This window comes from Aplidium turbinatum, chromosome 2, assembly GCF_918807975.1.
Source record: "Aplidium turbinatum chromosome 2, kaAplTurb1.1, whole genome shotgun sequence".
NCBI classification, from domain to species: domain Eukaryota; kingdom Metazoa; phylum Chordata; class Ascidiacea; order Aplousobranchia; family Polyclinidae; genus Aplidium; species Aplidium turbinatum.
Window position 1 is genome coordinate 50,669,720 of NC_137473.1, and position 20,860 is coordinate 50,690,579.

At 36.9% G+C, this 20,860-nt stretch overlaps 1 protein-coding gene across 1 annotated transcript; it reads right to left on the reverse strand.

Moving 5' to 3' along the window:
* Window positions 1-1,040: 1,040 nt before the first annotated feature.
* LOC145764385 (uncharacterized) lies at window positions 1,041-10,862 on the reverse strand. The gene is made up of 11 exons (XM_082576001.1): window positions 10,709-10,862; window positions 10,124-10,257; window positions 9,616-9,766; window positions 8,475-8,710; window positions 7,774-7,923; window positions 6,051-6,173; window positions 5,800-5,871; window positions 5,188-5,298; window positions 4,589-4,700; window positions 1,849-2,058; window positions 1,041-1,295 (listed from the first exon to the last, which is right to left on the reverse strand). Exons 1-11 carry the CDS (start codon window positions 10,860-10,862, stop codon window positions 1,087-1,089), a joined length of 1,662 nt encoding a protein of 553 aa, XP_082432127.1. The 3' UTR covers window positions 1,041-1,086.
* Between the last annotated feature and the right edge of the window lie 9,998 nt (window positions 10,863-20,860).

Genomic DNA, 20,860 nt, shown 5'->3' on the forward strand with positions numbered 1-20,860 from the left:
ACATCACAAAGCAATGAAACAAACAATTTGAACCCTATGGAATGACTTACGCAAGCTCGTTCACCAAAATCAAAAAGCTGGCCTAGTTTCTATCGACTGGCTGCAAGCTGAACAACTGCGCCTAATTGAAATGCGCTGCTCAAGCGTAGGCTACCCTCGTCAGAGTGTTGAACCATCGTTGCTCATGGTAGGCTACGGTATAATATCATAATAACTGGAAGCTATCTATTAGTACAATCTGATTGAGCGATCTTAGTGTGCGAGCTGGTTAGAAAAACATGGCTTCTAACTTCCGAAATTCAACTGTAGAAATTGGACTACAAAGGGAAAACACACCTATTCTATTGAGTGCGTTTGTTGCAGATATGTTGCGTTTGGGCTTGGCAGAGCGGACTACCTGTGAGTGCGATGTGCTGCCTGTGAGTGCGGTGAGGTGCAGACAGCAGGCCATAACAATAAGGAACTGTCCGTTGTGCAGATCGTCCAATGGTGTTGAGAGCCTACAGTATAGTTCGCATTGGCGATGGCACCACGTAGTGGCTAAGGGACGGGGTCCGGATATTTAGCGACAAAACGAGGAATGAAGTATATACTGCTTAATAACTGATTAACCTACACTGCAAAAAAATATGTAATTTTAACTCAGGTGCCAGCCAACACTATCCTACGCTAGACTTTACCTATAGTCTGTTATTCGAATTAGGCCTGCACTGTTTTTTAAACACACGCCTACCTATTTTTCTGCTTAAAAACTTATTTACTTTTGTTCTCCTGGAATGAAAAAGAAGGTCATATTGCAATTTTTAAAAGAGATTTCAAGAAAACATGATGCATCACTTGATTTATTACAACATATCAGATATGCGTTCATAGTAGGCTACTCAGCAAAGCAGATGTAGGCTACATTATACACATTATACAAGTATCAAAAACGTTCAAAATCAAGCGCTACTCGAAACGAGTCTTTGGTAGCATATTAGGCCACAACAAGTCAGAGCAAAATACGATGAGTACGCTGTCGGCAATCCGTCGGTCAAAAAAGCTTGTTTGGACACTTTTTAGCAAAATTTTAGTTTTGTGAATAAGTTAAGCAAATAAGTCGTTGCAAGTTAAGCCCTCTACAGCCTCTCCGTTTTCAGCTCCTTTGCGATACTGCATGCCGTTACAACACCAATAGGTCGTGCCATCAATGCATCCGCTTCCGCAGCAAATCGCCTTTCCAGGAGGGACTCCATTTAGAGAGCGGAGTGATCCATCGCAACAAATGTGTTCGTTTGAGTCGAAGGCTTCTGAACCTAAAATGCAGCACAATATAGACTAATACAGGGGTGTCCAACCCGTGGCCCGCGGGTTGGACACCCCTGGGCTAATACTTACGGTGGCTAACGCGCGTGTTAGAACCACTTTGTTGATTTCCACACAAAAGTATTTTTCGTGGTATGAGTTGATGCTGTGATTTCATTAATTTATTAATTTAAATATTCTTAGATCAATCTATTGCGTCATAAGTTTCATAATAACAAGGTGTTTTATACAACGCTGTAGCCATCGCAATATGCGTTGTTCCTCGGCGCTTTACAAAGTAGACGGTTTCAGTGCAGCCGTATAGAAGCGCAACCGAGTGCATTGTTTCCCGAATCCATTTAATTACAAAGTGCAGAGCAAGATTAATAGTCAGCACCACTTTTGAAAAGTATTTCGTATGTTACGACAAGGTATCGAACCCATGCCTACCAACTCAAAAGCGGATGCATTAACCACTAAGTCATCGATCCGGTCAAGTTTGATCACAAGTTTAGCTTAAAAGCAAACTTGAATAAAGAATAATAATATTCTATTGACCCATACCACAACAAGCGGCGTTTCCTTCAATTCCACTGATATCTTGTGGATTTCCATTACAGCAAATTGTGCTGGTTCGATTGACTGCGTCACTTCCGCAGCATACGGTATCCTCTCCAAATATGTTCTCCTTCATTTCGCCATTGCAACAGGAGTAAAAGTCTCTTTCTATGACACCCTCACCACAGCATTCCACATTGTCCCATGGTAACCCGACTGTTTAAAATCAATGGCAAACAAGGTTGTAATGCTGTTCTATACATATTTATTACGAATTTAAGCTATTGAATGGAAATAAACAATATAATTGTTGCAACGACTGAGTTTCGCTTTTAGCAGCATAATTGTTAATTATTTTGTAAGTGTAGATTGAACTTTCTTTTTCAGCCTAATGCTGCGGGTTTGCTGTGGTAATAGGCTACTAATAGTGGTTTTATCACGAGCTTTTGAAAGATTGTTTGCCAGGCATGTGCAAATGACTTGTCAAATCAATCCTTTATTACACAACCAAATTACTGCACACTTCGCAAGTCAATGCAAAATGGACTGATTTAAAGGTTTGGTAAATGTAGGTAGTAATACTGAATGGTGCGAGCGTATGAAGGAGCTTCGAAATGACCTCAGTATCGACGTGGGTAGAAAGAAAATTTTAGGAGGGAAAAAGCAACTGATGGGGTTTAAACGTTTCAATATTGAAAATAATGAGTTTGATTAAAAATATAGTTACTGAATGCAGCCAAACATTTATGAAACATTATACAATGTCATTAAAACCTTACTGTAGCATTCATAGCCGTACGAGACCAAAGCATTTTGGGGGGGCAGAAAGTAAATTTGCCCAAATGTGCACGCTTTTATAGAAATTGCCCAAATATAATGTATGCGGTGTATGATAACTATCCCTGATGATAACAGTGAAAAAGTAACATAACAAGATCACCAGCAGTGGCGTAGCCAGTAATTTTGAAAGGGCGGGGGTTGAGGGCGTGTTTCGCTTATGACGACACCCAGCAGTGGGAGGGTCTGGGGGGCCTCCCCCAGAAAATTTTGAAAAATTACTTTGAATTTGGTGCATTCTGAGAGCATTTTCAACAAAAATGTGGTTATGAATATTCCTGTAAAATGATGCTGTCCAGTGGCATAGCAAAAGGATAAGATCATGTTTTCTTCGGTATTTTTCAGAAATAAAGCTACAATTCTCTATGTTTTCTTGTTGCTAATTCCTGGCTGAGATATTTGAATGCTTGGTAATGGCAAAACTCGCTCTTTGCAACAATAGAGAAATTATAATTAAATGTGATAAAACACAGACATACTACTTCTGTTCAAATAAACTTTGTTCAATCAATTAAAGTAGTTTTGATGATACAAATTTTAGTACAAAAATAAAAAGGTCTGGCAGCACTACTTCTAAAAATATAGTTAGGCTAGGTAATTTGATGACAAAAATAACTAAGTTTAATATATTCTAAGTTTGCATACAGACGGTGACGTAGGATTCAAAGAACCCAATTAGCCTAACAGTTCGTATTTACATTGATTCAATGTCTGAATATTGAATAATATTCAATCATCGGATTTGCAGAAGGCGTCGTTGGATTTTCAAAAAATCGCCGAATAGGAAACTCGCCGAAAAAGGCTCTGGCCGAATAGGGAACTCGCCGAATAGTAGCAGAACCTTTTTAGGCTATAAAAGTAACCAAACAAAGCTAAGCAACACCTTAACATTACAGCACTTTTAATAGGTATAACATGTTTTTGTTAAATGTTGTGGTGGTGTTGCTTAGCTATGTCCATTTATGGTTGAAAAAGTACTGTGACCTCCCCACCCGAATTGTTTTGTAAAAGTACCGGTAGGCTATTCACCAGATTTATATAAATTCATATTTTGTAGTTGCCCAAATCAAGATGATGCATTTTTGGATATTATAAAAAAAATTAAAGACTTTGTACATTTTGATGCGAGGCAACTGCATCATGCCAATTTGGGCAGTTTTATAAATAGACTATGATCAGATAATTTCATATTTTTTGTTGCCTTAATCTAAACGATACAGTTATGTAAATGGGAAAAATTAATGAATTTGTTCATTTTGGGTAAACTGCCTCACGCTAATTTGGGCAGTTGCATAAACAGACAGACTAATCAGTTTCATCAAATAATTTCATGTTTTTAGCTGCCCAAATCAACACGATGCATTTGTGAAAATTAATAAAATTAGCTATATAGCAAATTTTGTGTTTTGATTTGGGCAGTTTCACAAAAGTATTAGAGACATATTTTGGTGGCTGGCCAAATTGGCATGATGCAGTTGGTTAAATGCACTTCATACTATAGTTTGATCACCATGCAATACAATACATCAGTACGGGTGTGCCAAATGAAAATTTTGCGGCACATTTCTTGTGCAAATAAGAGGCTGTACTTAGTTTGATAGGTAAAAGATATTGATTTATAGTTTTTCTTAATTCATGCAATTTTGTAGCTTTTTATATAGCAATTTTTGCCCTAATAATTTTAAGATTTTGCCCGGATTCGCGACGTTTTGAAACAACAGGGGGGGCGGCTGCCCCCCCTGCCCCCCTGGCTCGTTCGGCTATGGTAGCATTACAAACTTTTTTTTCTTGAAGGGAGCAAGATACAATTCGGGGGGAAAGCGATTGCTCCCCCGAGTCTCCCGTGGCTGTGTCCCTGGACCTCAGCGCGACATTCATCAAAAACATATTTGTTATTTGAAATTCTTACTTAGATCCACTACGTTGCTTCCGCAGCAGGCATGTGTGGTGTAATCGTACACAGCAAGAGCGCGATCGTCAGAAAAGTCTCCACAGCAGCGGGTAGTGTGACTGACCACTTGCTGACCCTAAGAGTTTATCGTTTGCCGATTTGAAACGTATTGGTAGAACAAAATCTGAACTACTCAAACACTTATGCAAGTTCAAAGACATTTTAAGGTTAATTGTATTCAATTAAGTTCAAAGGTCAATTGACTTGAAGTTGCATTGCGGCAATGAAAATTTACTTGTCGGGGGCATTTGTGTATAAAATAATAGAGTTTGCAATGTAGGGCAGTCATGGCTAACTTAAACTAGGGCACTGCTGATGGACCTAAATTTACTTGAGTGAACTCGTAACCCTTCACAACGTAGCCCTTGATTCAACACTTATCCATTGTTTACTATTTACGAAATGAGGATTGTGATGAAAATAACACAATCTGTGCTGATGTTGCAAATTGAAACGTGTGTGTGCAAAAAAGCAATTACAACATTATGGCTTCTGCAATAGGCTACGTAGCCTAGTTCATTATCACCTCTTGACAAACAAACAACTATTAAGCTTACCTCGTCATTGACAAGTACTGGATTTCTGTAAATAGTTGCACCACAACATGTTTGCAAGTAGGAGTCAAAGGTTTGATTGACGCAACAAGAAGGTATTGTGAAATCATGAGACTGCAAAAACACGTTTAAAAGCTACGAAATCGTATCCGGGTAAAGCACTCATTGAAACAGATAACACCAAACCCAGGGGAAAATGGTTGCAAGCAGTGGTGTACGCAAGGGGTGGAGCATTGGGCTAAGCCCCTCACCTCCCCTCCCCTCACCTCCCTTTCAAAAATTTTGCTATAATTAACGCAGGCTATAAATATTATCAAAACATGTGTAGGCCTATTATGTGTGCTTTACATAAACTATACGCAGCAGATATTCAAGTGAAATGCTATGGCTATACAATACATACATAGGTCAAATTGGCTGCGGATAAATATCTGTTAAACTATTGTTAATCTCCTGTCCATCGCGTCCGCAGCCTACATCCCATTACACAATACAGTAGCCTACACAATTACGTCGAGTACACAATATCAGACCTCAGACCAATATATTCCATTCTCACAATATAAAGATCGCATGTTATCATCATTGATTCGCACTAGCCTTATAAACACTCACAGTTATCTGTCCATTGCAGCATTGTTGGTCAGCTGAAGAAAAATATTGTCCATCACAACAACCGTCTCCTACCTGACATTAAATAAAACCAACGTGAAACGCAGATTTCAAAAATAGTTAATTGCAAGTGATTGTAGCTTACACCGTAGTGATTAAAAATTCTCGTTGTTATATCAAACGAGGAGTGACAAAGTTTTTTTGTAAACATATCAAAATTTTAACCCTATTTGTTGTGTAACAATGTGCCTCACCCCAACTATCCCATCACAACAAACAGACGTGTTAGTGGAATAAAGTTCCCCGTCGCAGCAGGCTTCGGTTTCGCCGCTTACTGTGTAAACTTCGCCTCCGCAGCAAATGCTTCCTCTGTCACTCTGCAGATTGCAATAATTTGTTATTCTATCTACATAGCCTATTGCGGTGAGATGGCGCAGCGGATAAGGCGCTCGCTTTCCAATCATGCAATCTTGGTTCGACTCCCGGCTTAAGCTGGTTGTTGAAAAACACCGCTCACCTCTACCAGGGTGTAATAAATTGGGTGGGCGTAATTGCTGAAGGAAAGGCGGCCGAGAGAAAGGAACTGGCCAGTGGCCACCCTACTCTCATTAGTGCCGAAGGCATTTAGTATAATGAGAACCTTATCTTTTCGTTCCCAGATGCTTGGATCAAGTATGGGACTCACCTATCTACGTATATCCATTAAATTATCAAGACATACAATTATCAAGACATCATACAATAGACAGATAATTGATAACAACTCGATAGGATTGAATGGCATAATTCAAAAACAATACATAAAACTAGAAGAGCATTCCCGAGGCACTCCAAATAATAATAATGTTATGGCTTTTATTGTCGCTCTACAACAGTTAAAGCCTTTTAGTGACAGGACTGATTTTTAATTTTATATCAGGTTTACGATGTTATCACATTATTACCCGATTTATCCTCACTGCATTATGCAAGAAAGAATACAATCGGTACCGTTTTTAAAGTCTTCGGTTTGACCCGATCTGGAATCGATCTCAGATCTACCGGCACCAAAGCCGAAGACAATAACCACTTGGTCACTGAGCTGGTAGACACTGCAAGTAAAACATCACAGCTTCAAGCTCAATAAGCGATTATTCGCTGGAAGGGCATCTTTTTTTGTTAAATTTGTACTCAATTATGTTTATTTCGTGTTGTATAGTAGTTTTCCTAGATTTTCTTTGTTGTTACTGCTGGTTATCTTGACTTGTGATCACACTCCCGCATAATTATAACAGAATGTTAACATCTTTTGTGACTGATCTTCAGTTATGTTTGTACCTAGCTCAGTGCAAATTGTAATTAATTTCAGTTATTTAGTATTAATATTTTATAAATACTTGTTTTTTTTGTTTTGTTTAGATGAATTAACTTACGAGTATTTCCTGACGAGAGCAGAAAAGTCTTACCGAAAACGTTCGTATTTAAAATGTTGTTATTTTATTAGTTTTATGTGTTGTTTTTGAATTATGCAGTTCACTCTTATCAAGTTGTTATCATTCATATGTCTATTAATAGATGTAGGCTATCAATATTTATTAGATCCTTTTTAACATTAGCAATTCTTGATACCGGAGGTGACTTTGGCTAAATTACTTAGTCCAGTAGCTTTGACAGATGAGTCTACGAGGCAGCTACTTTTAAACTCGGTCCGGGGTAATTTTAAGGGTCCATAACCTTTCTAAGGGAACCGGAAAATCACCGCGTATTCGTTGGATACAGTTCGTTTTTCTTATGATTATCTTGATTTGGGAACCGAGGCCAAATTGGCCTCGTTGGATGTCATTGGTAACCGGCCAAATTGGCCTTTCAACAGCCCTGTCGCTCATTCTGTAAGTTGGATTATTATTTTTTGTTTATGACTGGCAAGCTGAACCAAAATGACTGATAGTTTTGCTTTTAAAAATGTAAAACTTTACAAGAAAATGAAATATAACGTACGCTCAAGTCCTTTTCTTGTACTGAACCACCGCAGCAAATAGAAGTGTCAGTGTTGAACACGGCTGTGGAACCATCACTTAGAATGCAGCACCCGGCATTTGTTATAGTTGAATCAGAAGACGTTCTGGTAATCACATCGCCACAGCAGACCTGAAAAGTAAATGGATGTAAGTATGCAATCTTTGTTTATGCAGTACAATTTGCCTAACTCGTCATCTTAAGGGGAGTGGAAACAAGAACTGACGAATTATGCAAACAGGTCAAAACTATAGGAAATCTGCCGAGACCGACAAAATTGTGACAAATAAGGAGAACTGACCATTCAAACAATGACGAATTTTACAAATTCTAACGTAGTTAAAGCAGATCAACTAAACAAACTTGAATTAGATTTCAGAATTTTCTGAAGTAGGGTAGGCTACGCTACTTTTAGACATGTTTCCATTTTAGAACTTAACTGTAACTTTCAGGTAATTAAAGGTAACTAAACCTTTAATTAGGAGTAACAAAAGTAGGCTACAGAATACCTGAAACAACGTCCGCGCTCTTTATGATCATATTGAAATAGTCTTTACAGTCTTAATAATTTAAATCTAACACTGCAGATAGGATATAATAAAAATGGCTTTATAAATTCAATGCACAAGCAGGCTTTCCAATGTAATGCAATTAGAGTCTTACAGGCGTGAAAAAAGTCGAACCTGAGTTGCGCTTGACCCAACAGCTCCACCGCAACAAAATTCAACCTCTGGATCATATCCCGCTCCGTTGCAACATTTCTGTACGTATCTGTTGTACGGGCTTTTGGTTTGCCCATCATTGCTATAACAACAGCTGGTTTCGTTTTCTGGAATTCCAAGCCCGATCACCCCGTCATGACAGGGACAAGACGCCACACGCCTATCGAATGACGTATCACCACAGCATGACGTATGAGCTGTAGTGAGCTGGCCGCTTTCATCTAAACAAAAGTGAATATAATGTTTTGGTACACTCTTATATCTGAAATTCAGCAAGGTGAGTATGCCTATAACAACAGGTCCCATATACACTGGCAAAAAAAAAAAAAAACACTGGCAAACAGTTTTGACACTGAAATGAGAATTGTGAGATACAGTAGGCCGAGATAGCCTTTAGTTTATTTGTTTTCGTGTTTAGGCTACTCCGCTAGCTCAGTGGTTAAGCGCCTGATTCAAGATCACACGGCGCTGGTTTGGCTCTCGGAGTGTGCGCTTGAGCAACGCATTTCAGAACTGCTCTCCATCCAGCGGCACCTAGCGGATGGAATAATTACTAGGCAACAACATTTCAACAATTCACTCTGCCAATCTCGGTAACCGGCCCTGCATTAAAAGCCTCCACAAGCATGCGAATCTACCAACAATAACCTATCGAGGGCTTGTCAGTCCGAAGATAAAGATTTAAAACCAACCAATCAATTTCAGTTTACCGTTCACATGCCGTCGCATTTTTGCTTGGTTCAAGTTTATACCCAAAGTTGATAATTTGCGTGTGGGCGGGAGGTCAGGAAAGATATTTTTCGTAGCCACATTAAAGTATTCTCAGAGCACATGCCTGTGATAGATATCGAGCCAATGTACTTTCCACTGTCATCCAAACCTATTCTCGCCGCTTGGCCACACCGCCAACCAGGATTACAACCATTACAAGATGCTATAGACCCGACTTAAAGTTCGCGTTGTGTTTCTTCTCACGTTTATTTATTTTTGGACTTCTGCTGAGCGTATTATAACACGAAGGACTATTGTTTTCGTTGTTATAGTCACAAATAAAAAATATATTGAATTAAACTGTTCTATTGACTTATTGCAAGACCTTCACCTGCACCAGCAAATTGTTTGTTTCCTCCACAGCACATTTCTGTTAATACGTCGAAAACTTGAGGGGGGTTTAAGTATCCATTGCAACAAGACTGGGTGGGGTTTTCCTTCTGCGAAAAGACTTCTGTTCCACAACAGTATGCGTCGTCAGACTGCAACATAATTGTAGGTTATATGTAGCATATTATTTTGATGAATGCACTCCTTTGAACATAACTGAGCAAGTAAACATATTATTGTCTAACTTTGTCTAACTTGTAACGCTACCGTACCATTGTCTGTAAACTTGTAACAGTAGATAGCCTATTTATTGAGATTTTGTGCATTTGCAGTTTGTGTATTATTTTGTTATTTTTTGATGTTATTTCGTTGTTGTTGTTCGTTATTTGTGCATTTGCAGTTTGTGTATTATTTTGTTGTTTTGTTTTGGATATGGACAGCTTTGTCTGATGCAAATAAATTATTATATATATTATTATTATTAGGCCAAATCCCACCAGTGATCATACCAATATATCTCTTTCGTGAACTTGAAAGCTGTCTCTCCACGAGCAACATAGTTGATTGACGGAATCGAAGGGTTCGCCAACAGTTTCGTTTCCACAACAATACATGTTAACGTCTCTCTCGAGAACAACGGATCCTGCAAATTAAAATATGGGAAAGTTTGATAAATATAGTCGCTCGACAAATGTCAGCAACGAGGCAAATATTTTAATATTGGAGATAAAGGGTTTGTTTAAAAATATAACTATTGAATGCAGCCAAACATTTATAAAACGTCGTTTAAATGTAATACAATGTCATTAAAACTTTGTAATGGCATTAAAAACCCGTTGTTTGGAAAGGAAAAGATACAATTTCAGGGATTGGCAATTTCTTTTCAAAGCCCCTCTCGTGGCTTAGTCTCTGGACAAATCCTTAAAAAAATGTAAAAAATTTCAAAATAAATGAGCCTGTAACCGCTTGGAATCAACGAGGGATAGAATGAATGGAGCAGCAGTTGCAAAAGCTTCTTTGTTCCAGTATTACATGACTTAAAGATGAATTTCCAGGTACCGGTACTAAGGATAAAGCGACTTAAATCAACTTACCACAGCAGAAATGGGTACATTTTTCATAATCTTCAAATTCGTCTGAACTTCCCAAAACTGGACATTGCCTCGTCTCTCTTTTGCAGCGATTTGACGCCATCACATTCAAGGACAGGAACAAAGTAGTGATGATCAACGAAGTTGGGAATTTCATGTTTTTATTTTTCTGGAAAATAAGTTGCTCGTATGTTTGTAAGTACGATCGTCTTTGTGGTCAAATTGTGAGAATTTCGCAAAATATTTAAAACGAAAGGAAGCTGGTTCGATGCCGCTAAAGAACTAACGATTTTCTTTTGTCAAGATCCAGGTGTACAAAATAGAAGTAGTTGATGAGATAAATATTTCACAACTTTCACCTGTCAGTTATGTTGCATCTTTTATAAAGCCTACCTACTTTTACGTTATTACAACGTACATTATTTGTGAAGTTTTGCTATATGTTTTTCCTTGAAGTAATGATAAAAGGTATAGAGCAAAACCACGCTGGTTTTCATATTGTAAATCAATACTTCTTGCACACAAAGTACAACTTTTCTAATTGCAGGCAAAATTTTAAGCAATAGGCTAAAATACATAACGTAACTAATGCTTACCTATCAGATTCTGAAAGGACACGTTTTGAGAAATCTCGTCTTTGGATTGACTTACTGATTTATGAAGACGGTCCCTCTTATAACAACTCCAAGACTTCAGAAAAAAAGTAAACTTTGAATAAGTTGTTTCAAACGTTTCTTGAATCTTTTGTGACGTGTCTTGTCTTGTTGACTTTCACTTGACAGTGCTTGCATGCTAAAAACACTTTCCACAAAAGCATAAATAAAACCGGTTTTAACTATCGTTGAACACGGTGATAAATAGCATGAAAGTCATGGACAACCCATTGACCTATCTTTGAAAGTTGTATCGAAATAAAACGGCCAATGCAATTGCAAGTCTTGAACAAAAGTGTTCAATTTAATCAGGCCCTTTGTGCGGGGTTTCAAGCGGCCACGTCGTTCAAATGATTTAGTCGTCATAAAAACGAACTTAGTTAACAATTTGTGTTGGACAATTTCAGGTTGTATACCTTGACCCTAGCGACCAAGCAGAAATTAAAATATGCAAAAACAAAACCAATTACCTGCTTAAGAATGACACACGTGTATGATGCTGGAGAATTCACATTGTACGGAACATAAAGCAAAGAAAATAATTAAATTTCAAAGAAATGACTTCATTTAACTCGATTGTTGCCAGAAAGCCTAGAAAACCCACACAAGAGTACAAATTTGCAAGTATATCGTGCGTGCTTTTGTGTAGAAATTATCTGCTTTGTGTTACAATTATATCCCCAGAGTAATCCGGAAGTCATTTATGAAAATATCAATATAGAAGTGGCATACAGTTGAAGGAACCGATGACAGCTACAGGGATAAGCAAAAATAAGGTTGAACAAACTCAAACACTACACTAACAACCAAAAAAGTGCGAACCACCCTAAACCTCTATTACATTAGCTAACACACCTTACAGCGTTCACGAGTGAAGCATCCACTCCAGAAGAAGTATTTGGATGGAAGCAGTGGAGTACAGTGACAATTGTTTTGGGTGTTTACATTTTTTCAGCAAGCTTTAAACACGAACTAGTTTTACAATTTGCTCAATGGTCGTTCAGATCATATCAAAATAAACAGATATGATATAAAAGTCACCGTGCAAATCAAGCACGAATTTGAAACTTTCTAAAAAAAGGTAATCAAAGCATACCAAGATAATATTCACCGTACGTCACTGGTTGGGAAAGATCGGAAGTTGTGCAGAAAGGGAGTTGGTAGAGAGAGTCGAAAACGATTTGTTATAAAAAGAAGAAAGTTGAGTAACTGATCATAGTTTCTGCTGCTATCTGCCAAGCGCAGAGAAAATACTCTCAGAGGATTTGTGGAGTGTAAACTTATTCAGTCAAAACCCATTTCCTGAACCATGACATCTGCAGACGTTGAACTAACCTACGAAAAATACTGATTTGTTGACTTGGTACGCCTAACAGCAGCACTCTTAATACACAATCAGAACACGTCATGACGCGTTGCTTGAGAGCTAATCTCATTCAGTTGTTATTCAGCAAAATATATTTTTCAAAAACTTGTCCATTTTTGAAATAAAACAAACAAACAAAACATTCGAAAACAACAATATTTGAAGATCATGTACAAATCGTATGCTCTGAACAAGATGCATACTTTAAACATAAACTTGAAAATGCACAATTCAATAAAAAGTCTCCAAAACTATTTGATCATACGAATTTACAACTATTTAGGCTACGCTTACTTTAATAAATATGAAATGTTTATGTAACAAACCCTGTAAAACATCAACTCTGTTGCTTTCTTGCTATATTCTAACTATACATCGAGATGAACGCTGCAAAAGTAATTTAATATCTACTGTAAAAGCCTGTGGTGGAAAAAATGAGAAAAATGACTATTCTGTTTGTCTGTTCATAATAGGATTGGAATAATGGCTAAAAGAGTGCAGTAAGAACACTGTAAAAATTTCATATATCTTAAGAAGTTATTAGTGTTTTGCATATAGAAACAAACATGCAGAAAACACATCAAATGTTACATAAACGTTGCTCTGATTAGTGGTTGAATTTGTAAAATATTTTTAAGACATTTTTTGCCATTCTGTTATACAGCAGAAATCTCTATCTGCTCTTTAACATTATTTTCTGGAAGCACATTTTCTGGGATATCATTTGGATGGACTGCGTTTGATGTGCAACACTTTTTAAAAATTTTTTGAACAACCTTTTTGCTTCGGCAAATCGCTACAGAAGCTTTGATAAAAACAACCATTAACATCAACCCATAAACCATTACAAATGCAAAGATGATGATGTACTTTGTTTCCTTAAAAAGTCCTGGGAAGGCAGCACTGTCCCACTGCGTACTGGCGCTTGGGCAACATGTAACATTTGCAGAGGTTGTCACTTGTAACTCTTCAACGCCACCATCTGTATCCATATGTCTGCATTTGTCATCGATAAGTGGCAGCAAATGACAAAACTTTCACTTTCACATTAACGGTGGCAGTGATGACGCAAGTGGAATGAAGGTTTCTGCAAAACCAAAAAAATGCATTGTACTTTAAAAAAAATTGCTGTAAGTTGAAGCATGGCACAATATTCAGTTTTTATAAGGTGATCTTTATTTCTCGTCCTGCCGTTTTGTAGCAGAAAAAAATAAATGCAGTAAGCTAAGAGGACGCTAAATAAACTAACAAATCAAAAACCACTTTTTGTAAAGTATAAAATTCTCTCTGTATAATAAATTCAAATTTTTTTTAACAACTACATAACCTAAAGTTAGCAATAATAGTTATATTCTTGGAAAGACATCAACTCAATAATACACGAAAAAAAATTTCTTACGTTACAGGTAGGGTAAAGGTAGAGGTGGTCTCATAATTGATTCAAATCATTTAAGTGTTGGGTATGAGAAGGTATAGGTTCTCATTGTTACAGTTACCAGGCCAAAAACTCGATGTTCAAGTCAGTTTTCAGTTCAGGCTTACTTGTCAGATGTAAAATCTGTGAGTAGGCTATAACCTATGCTAGGTCTTTGAAGTATGAAAGTATGCAGCATGGCTATTGCAAGCATGCGCCTAATAACCTACGTTCTGTCACCAATCAGCAAACTCAGCTTTTTGTAGAATTTGATTTACATTTGTAATGGTGGTTAAAAAAGGTTAAACCATACTCAGTTACTGAGCTTTGGAGAATGAAAAGATAAAGTTCTCATCACTCTAAGCTGTCAATGCTAACGAGTGTAGGGTGGCCTGTTCCTTTTTCTCAGCATCTTTCCTTCAGTAATTACCCCACCTTTTTTATCACAACCTTATTAACAATTGTACTTACCGCGATAGAATGAAAGTTCTAGCCAAATTTTCTCCAATCAATCCAGATAAGCCAAATCCTTGAGCTTCACAAGAGTAGCCTACCAAAGTTATAAATAAATATACTGCTTGAATATCAGTTGCTCTAAATAAGAAATATACAGTTCGCTAAATATCTCCTGGGAGGACAAAAAAATCATGTTTTAAATTAAAATCGATTTATCTTTTATGGACGGGTCACAACGCTGTTGTTGCTTGTTGTGTCAAAAAGTCCATGTTTAAGATTTCTTCGCGACCTCATGCACAGTACCTGCTGAAAGTGAGCTTGGAAGCAGATTCATTAGACTCTGAATCGAAACGTTAGATGTTTGAAACTCCGTCCTACCGAGGAGCAGACCCAGAAAATATCTTTAGGGGGTGCGATTCAAACAAAGCACAACCATGTGTGGGGATGCATTAGCCCGACCTTACAAATATACCGTAAATACGGTTACTTTTTGTGTTTTAGAGAGACAGGCAATCCCCTCAATCACCCCCCACCCCCCTTGATCGGATACTGGTGCTACTTGGCACTGAATTTGTGGAAGCGCAGTGACTTCGCGCACATGTCCTTTCACTCTTCATGATGAGAAAGTATTTTTTTCGAATTAAAAACGAAAATGAAAATACGGCCGATGCTAATGTCTGTTAATTAAACGGCTCTAACAATTACATTAAGACACGTTTGAAAAACGTTTTCAACTTCTGTAATCATTATATCTATCAAGATTTATCAAATTTGCTTGGCCATGGCAAAATTTATGATCAGTGTATTGTGATTTGATCTTCTTCTTCTTGCTTATGAGGCAGCAATTCAGGCAACATCTCCCAATTGTTGTAACCAGAGTAATGTCTTCATATCAGGGTCTATGAAATCCTGATATGGTTTGATAACTACAGTTTAGTATAACAGCTGATAGTATGATATTGTGCTGTTAGGCTAACATTTAAAGTGACCGAATAAGTGTACTTGAAAAAGTTTAATTAAAACTTTCATCACTGCACCAAACTTTCACTAAGTACAAAAGATATTATTCTGACACCACGCAAACGACTTAGCATGGTAGGTATCTCAGAATAAAGACTTGATCTCACAACATCCTGCTACTGGGGTTTAAGTTCTTATTAAAACAATATCCCTCTATATCTTATAAGTTATTTTTGCATTGCATATTTTTCGATTTATTTATTTCTTCTGCTAGAGTTGCGAAACTTTTTGCAAATTTTTAACTCTCTTTCTCCTAAGATTGCATAGCATCCTTGCGTATGGTCATAAGCTAAAAATAAATAGATCATCAATAAAAAGTCAGTTAGACCATTGAAAGATAGCAGCAAAGGATCATTGCTTCTGCTTAGAATAAATAATTCATAACGCCCGGTTAATTAGTATCTGTTTTTGAATAACCGCTTGCTTTACGGCATAAATACTTTGCGTTAATTCGATGTTACAGGTTGTAGAATTAGTATATTTTAGAATTTTTATCGTTCTTTAGCTAATATTCTAAAGAGTTTTTTTTACACTATTATCTTTTTCTAACTGTAAAGACATTATTTAACACAATGAAAAACAACAATGTTTTGCAAAACCAAAAAAGCATTACGTTCCTTGAAGATCACTGAGCTAGCCAAGTAGTACTTAATTACAAGTATGGCCTATTTAACGAATAGACTTTCGCCTTTAGCCGCATGATTGTAACTTATCCCACAAGTGTACATAAAACTATATGTTTCAGACCACTGCTGCGGGTTCCCTGTCGTAAATATGTAAAGGTTTGCTGTATACCATAGAAGATTGAGTTCAGTTTTTCTGAACCAATTAACTATAGGCAATTTAGTACAGCCTAAATCACGCAGGCTATTTTCTTAAGTGATTAGCATTAAATGCGGAAATGTTGACAGAAATTACTTCTTGACGAGGACCAGAAGTTACCATGGTGACTCAAGGCAATCTATGGTGTACTTTTAAATGCAGATATTAATATGTTAATATGTTTTGAATTAATTTATAACAAATGTCGTAAGAGAGCTTAGATGGTATGACACAGGCTAATAATAGTGTTTAATTCAATTTAAACAAAAATTTTTTTTGTGATTGGAAAATAGGATAACATCAACATACAAAGGCTGGGCATGGGGCAATCCTATACTATTGCGTAAATAGAACTGTTATATTTGGCCAAATCTATTTTCTCCTCAAGTTCTTTCAGTTTGGATTGCCCAACCCATTATCACGTTTTTTTAAAAAGGGGTTCACTATTGAAAATGTTTTCATGAACCAATTAACTAGGCAATTAATACAGCCTAGACCACGCAGTCTATTTTCTTAAGTGATTAGCATTAAATGCGGAAATGTTGACAGAAATTACTTCTGGGCTAGGATCCGAGACAAGTTTAAAAGCCTATAACCTTTTCAGGGGAACTAGAATTAAAAAAATTGGGGCAATATCTCCGGCCACAGAAAGTAACTTTATTTACGTACATTTGCAAGGTCGGACTAATGTAGACCTTACACATCATTGTGTTTTGTTGAAATTGCCCCTTAAAGCTACTGCTGGATCAGCCTCTGCTATAGGGGCCAGGAAATCCCCTTTGCACTAGGTCAAAATTGAGCTCCAAACGGCAAGGTCTATGAGAGGGGGTTACGGAGGCTACGGCATACTATTGAGAGCCCAGACCTGTGTTTGTTGGGGGCCTCGAAATTGTGGTTTTATTGTTTAAGCGCAAAAATGTTTGGTTAAAACCATTCTAAACGACTGATTTCAAGCCTAAAAGTTGTTATTCTTTAGTCCTGGGGGGGCGGTAGTCTAGCAAAAGGACCCAGAAAGGTAATCGAGTGCTTTGCGAGCAAATTAGGGGCCCAAAGTGGTAATTTAATGCTTTACGTGCAAAAATGTTCTGTTAAAAGCACCCTATATTAAATCATAAAAGTTAGTTATTCTCCTGTCCGAGGGGGGGGGGGCATTATAGTGTAGCAAAAGTAGGTTTGAGAAAAACCCGGGAAAAAAACCCGGGTGTTTTTTGTTTTTTTTGTGTTTTTTAAAAACTATTTGACGAAGGTAGTTTTACGCTTATTTCACCTCAAAATGAATTTCGGAGTTAGAGCAGGAGCCGGAGAATGCTTTCAGAGCAGGACCGGAGCCAAAGTCGAAAAGTGACTTCTCTCGTTCACCTCTGCTAGTGCTGGGCATGTGGGGAATGCAAAAGTTAATGAAGAAAGGTTAGGATTGGTCAGATGATTAACTTGATTATGTTTTACTTTTAACAAGATGTTATGTTTGAGCCTTGGTAGAGAGCTTAGCTTGTACCAGATACATATCACACTCAGTAACGTTAACGGATTTAACATTAAAAACACAAAAAAAACATGAAAAAACTACTAAATCCAACGTTTTCGACACCACATAGTGTCCTATTTAAAAATAATTATAAGATACATCTACAAGAAATAAAAAAAAATGAATTGAAAAATTTTACATTTAAAGATGTACAAGCGACACCTCTCAACAGCACCATCAATAACTGACACACGAATTCAATGCAGGATGCACAAATTGGCGAGGGACAGATCACATGATATGCACAACACAAAATAATAGTTTTATTGCATCCTGATACTATTATTGCGCACAGATGTCCAATTCTGCAGTAACATGTTGTGTGGTGTGCAATACGCCTAAGCAAATATCACATTTTTTCCCCAAAATAAAGAGGGCCCGGAGGGAGAGGCCGGAATTATTCTTCGTACCCTTAGTGAAAACTTCTCTCAGAGGCCCTGCCAAACGGCCGTGATGATGCGACGAGAGATTCACACACAAACTATCCACAACAAAATCCCAGTCAAGCGAGTCTTGTGATCATTGACATGAATTAATTATTTATTGTCCACTGTTGTGTTGATTCATTTAGGTTGTTTTCAGTGGGTGGTGTAGATTTTTTAACTATGCCCATTCACACTTAATTTTTTTCTTGACGTTATATCAATGTAAACTTATGGCAATGGACTGAAACTAAATTGCGTTTTTCTTTGTATTCGTCTTGTTGAACTGTTGTAATTTACCAGATGGATGCCCATTGCCCATTCACACTTATTTTTTTGACGTTATATCAATCATCAATGTAAACTTATGGCAATGGACTGAAACTAAATTGAGTTTTTTCCTTTGTATTCGTCTTGTTGAACTGTTGTAATTTACTAGATGGATGATATATGTTCATGTATTTCTTGAATTTTGTACCAGAACATAGTTGAAAATCGTGGCAGAACACCAGTTTCAGATTTAGGCTTGCAGCTTTTGATTTAAATATTATGTAACTATCTTATTAAAATAGAATTTTTATGCATGTTGATAATGCTGGAGTTTGCTTTATTTGTTCATTTTACGTATTTTTCAAATTTTCTTTTTTACATGTGCTAGCTGAAGATGCTATTACGATAGCAAAATCGATTCTTAACTTAATAAATTACACTAAGAGGTTAGATTGTTGTGCAAATGCCAGCATTTGATGAATGCAAAATAGCAGTACAGTCATGAAACATAAACAGACATAACTCAGCAAGAACACTACATTTAACATTATGAAAACAAAAAACAAAAAGCGAACGTTTTCGGCTAGTCATATAGCCCTTTTCAAGCCTATAAGAAAATACATTTTTAATAGAAATGCTAAAGAATCATATAGTATCACAGCAAAAATATGGTCAAATCTAGCCATGAAACAATCAACTAATCCAGCCTGTAATTATAAATGATATCATCAGAAACTTGCCAGATATTTTTCATTGTCGAAGTTAACATTGTAAAAGGATTGTCACATGATGGGCAACACGAAAAAATTACGTTATTAGCTAAAATTGAAGTTAGTTGGTTTTGAATCTTTATCCTCGGTCTTACAATGCCTCTGATAGGTTATTCCTTTCTGATTCGCATAGCCTACTTGTAGAGGCTTTAAAGCACTAACACAGGCCGGTCACCGAGATTGACAGAGTGGAGTTTCCGATAGTTGTTGAAATGTTGTTGCCGAGGAATGATTCCAACCACTAAGTGCCGCTGAATGGAGAGCAGTCCTGAAAACCGTTGTTTAAGCGCAGACCCCGAGAGTCGAACCAGCGCCGCTTGATCTTGAGTCGGCGCTTGACCGGTGAGGTAACGGGGCGGACGGAAGTGATGGTTTAGTCTACATCTACAGTGATCATAAATGCTGAAAAAGCGTTTCGATTACTTTTTACGAAGTGGCTATTTTTACACACTTGTTGCCATAGTTACAATCAGGTGTTGCCAGAATTGAGATTAAAGTTAGAAAGAGTTAAGGTAAGGGTTAGTGTTAGGAATAACGTTAGGGTTTTGATCTTTGTCTAGGACTAAAAAAATTTCCAAAATGCAAGTTTTTGTTTTCAGCAGCTTTAAACTTTTCTCAAATTAGGGCACAATTTCTTATCTGGCAACACTATTAAGGCTATTATTACACTATATAGTGTAAATATAGCCACAGCCTACTTTTTTAAATATTATTAGCAAAATTATTTATCAGCAATACGAGTAATTTTTACATGTGGTTTGTGTGGCGTCTTGTTCAAGCAACACAGCCAAACACCTTTTTTTCTAGATTTGTTTATACATAAGGCAAAATTGATCAAAGGCTAATTTGATAACAAATACAGCTTAGCCTACTTAAGTTTACTGAAATAGCCAGATTAGTGTACAGAATTACGAATCTACAAAAACATTTAGCTTTTTGACTGAGCCAAATCACATCTCAGTGCACAATAACGTCAGAGATAACTTCAACTTTCGTCTTACATATTTTTAATAGGAAACCCCTTTAAAAACAAAAAAAAACAAAAACAAAAAAGTGACAATGGCAAAGCATATCCAAACTGAAAGAACTTGAAGGGGAAATGGATTTGGCTAAATATAACAGACAGTTCCATTTACGTAATAATGGTAATAGTATAGGATTGACCAGCCTTTCTATGTTGATGTTATTCTACTTTCCAATCACCATAATTGCTATTCGTTTTAATTGGATAAAACACTAGTTAGCCAGTGTCATTGGATCTAAGATCTCTTACAACACTTGCCATAAATTAATTCAAAACATATTGATATCTGTATTTGAAAGACTGAAAGTACAGTATAGGTTACTTGAGTCATCATTAGGGCAACCAAAAATCAATAAAGTCAAAATTTTTTTGCCTTGTTCAAAGTTTATAAAACGTCCACAAACTAAATTTCA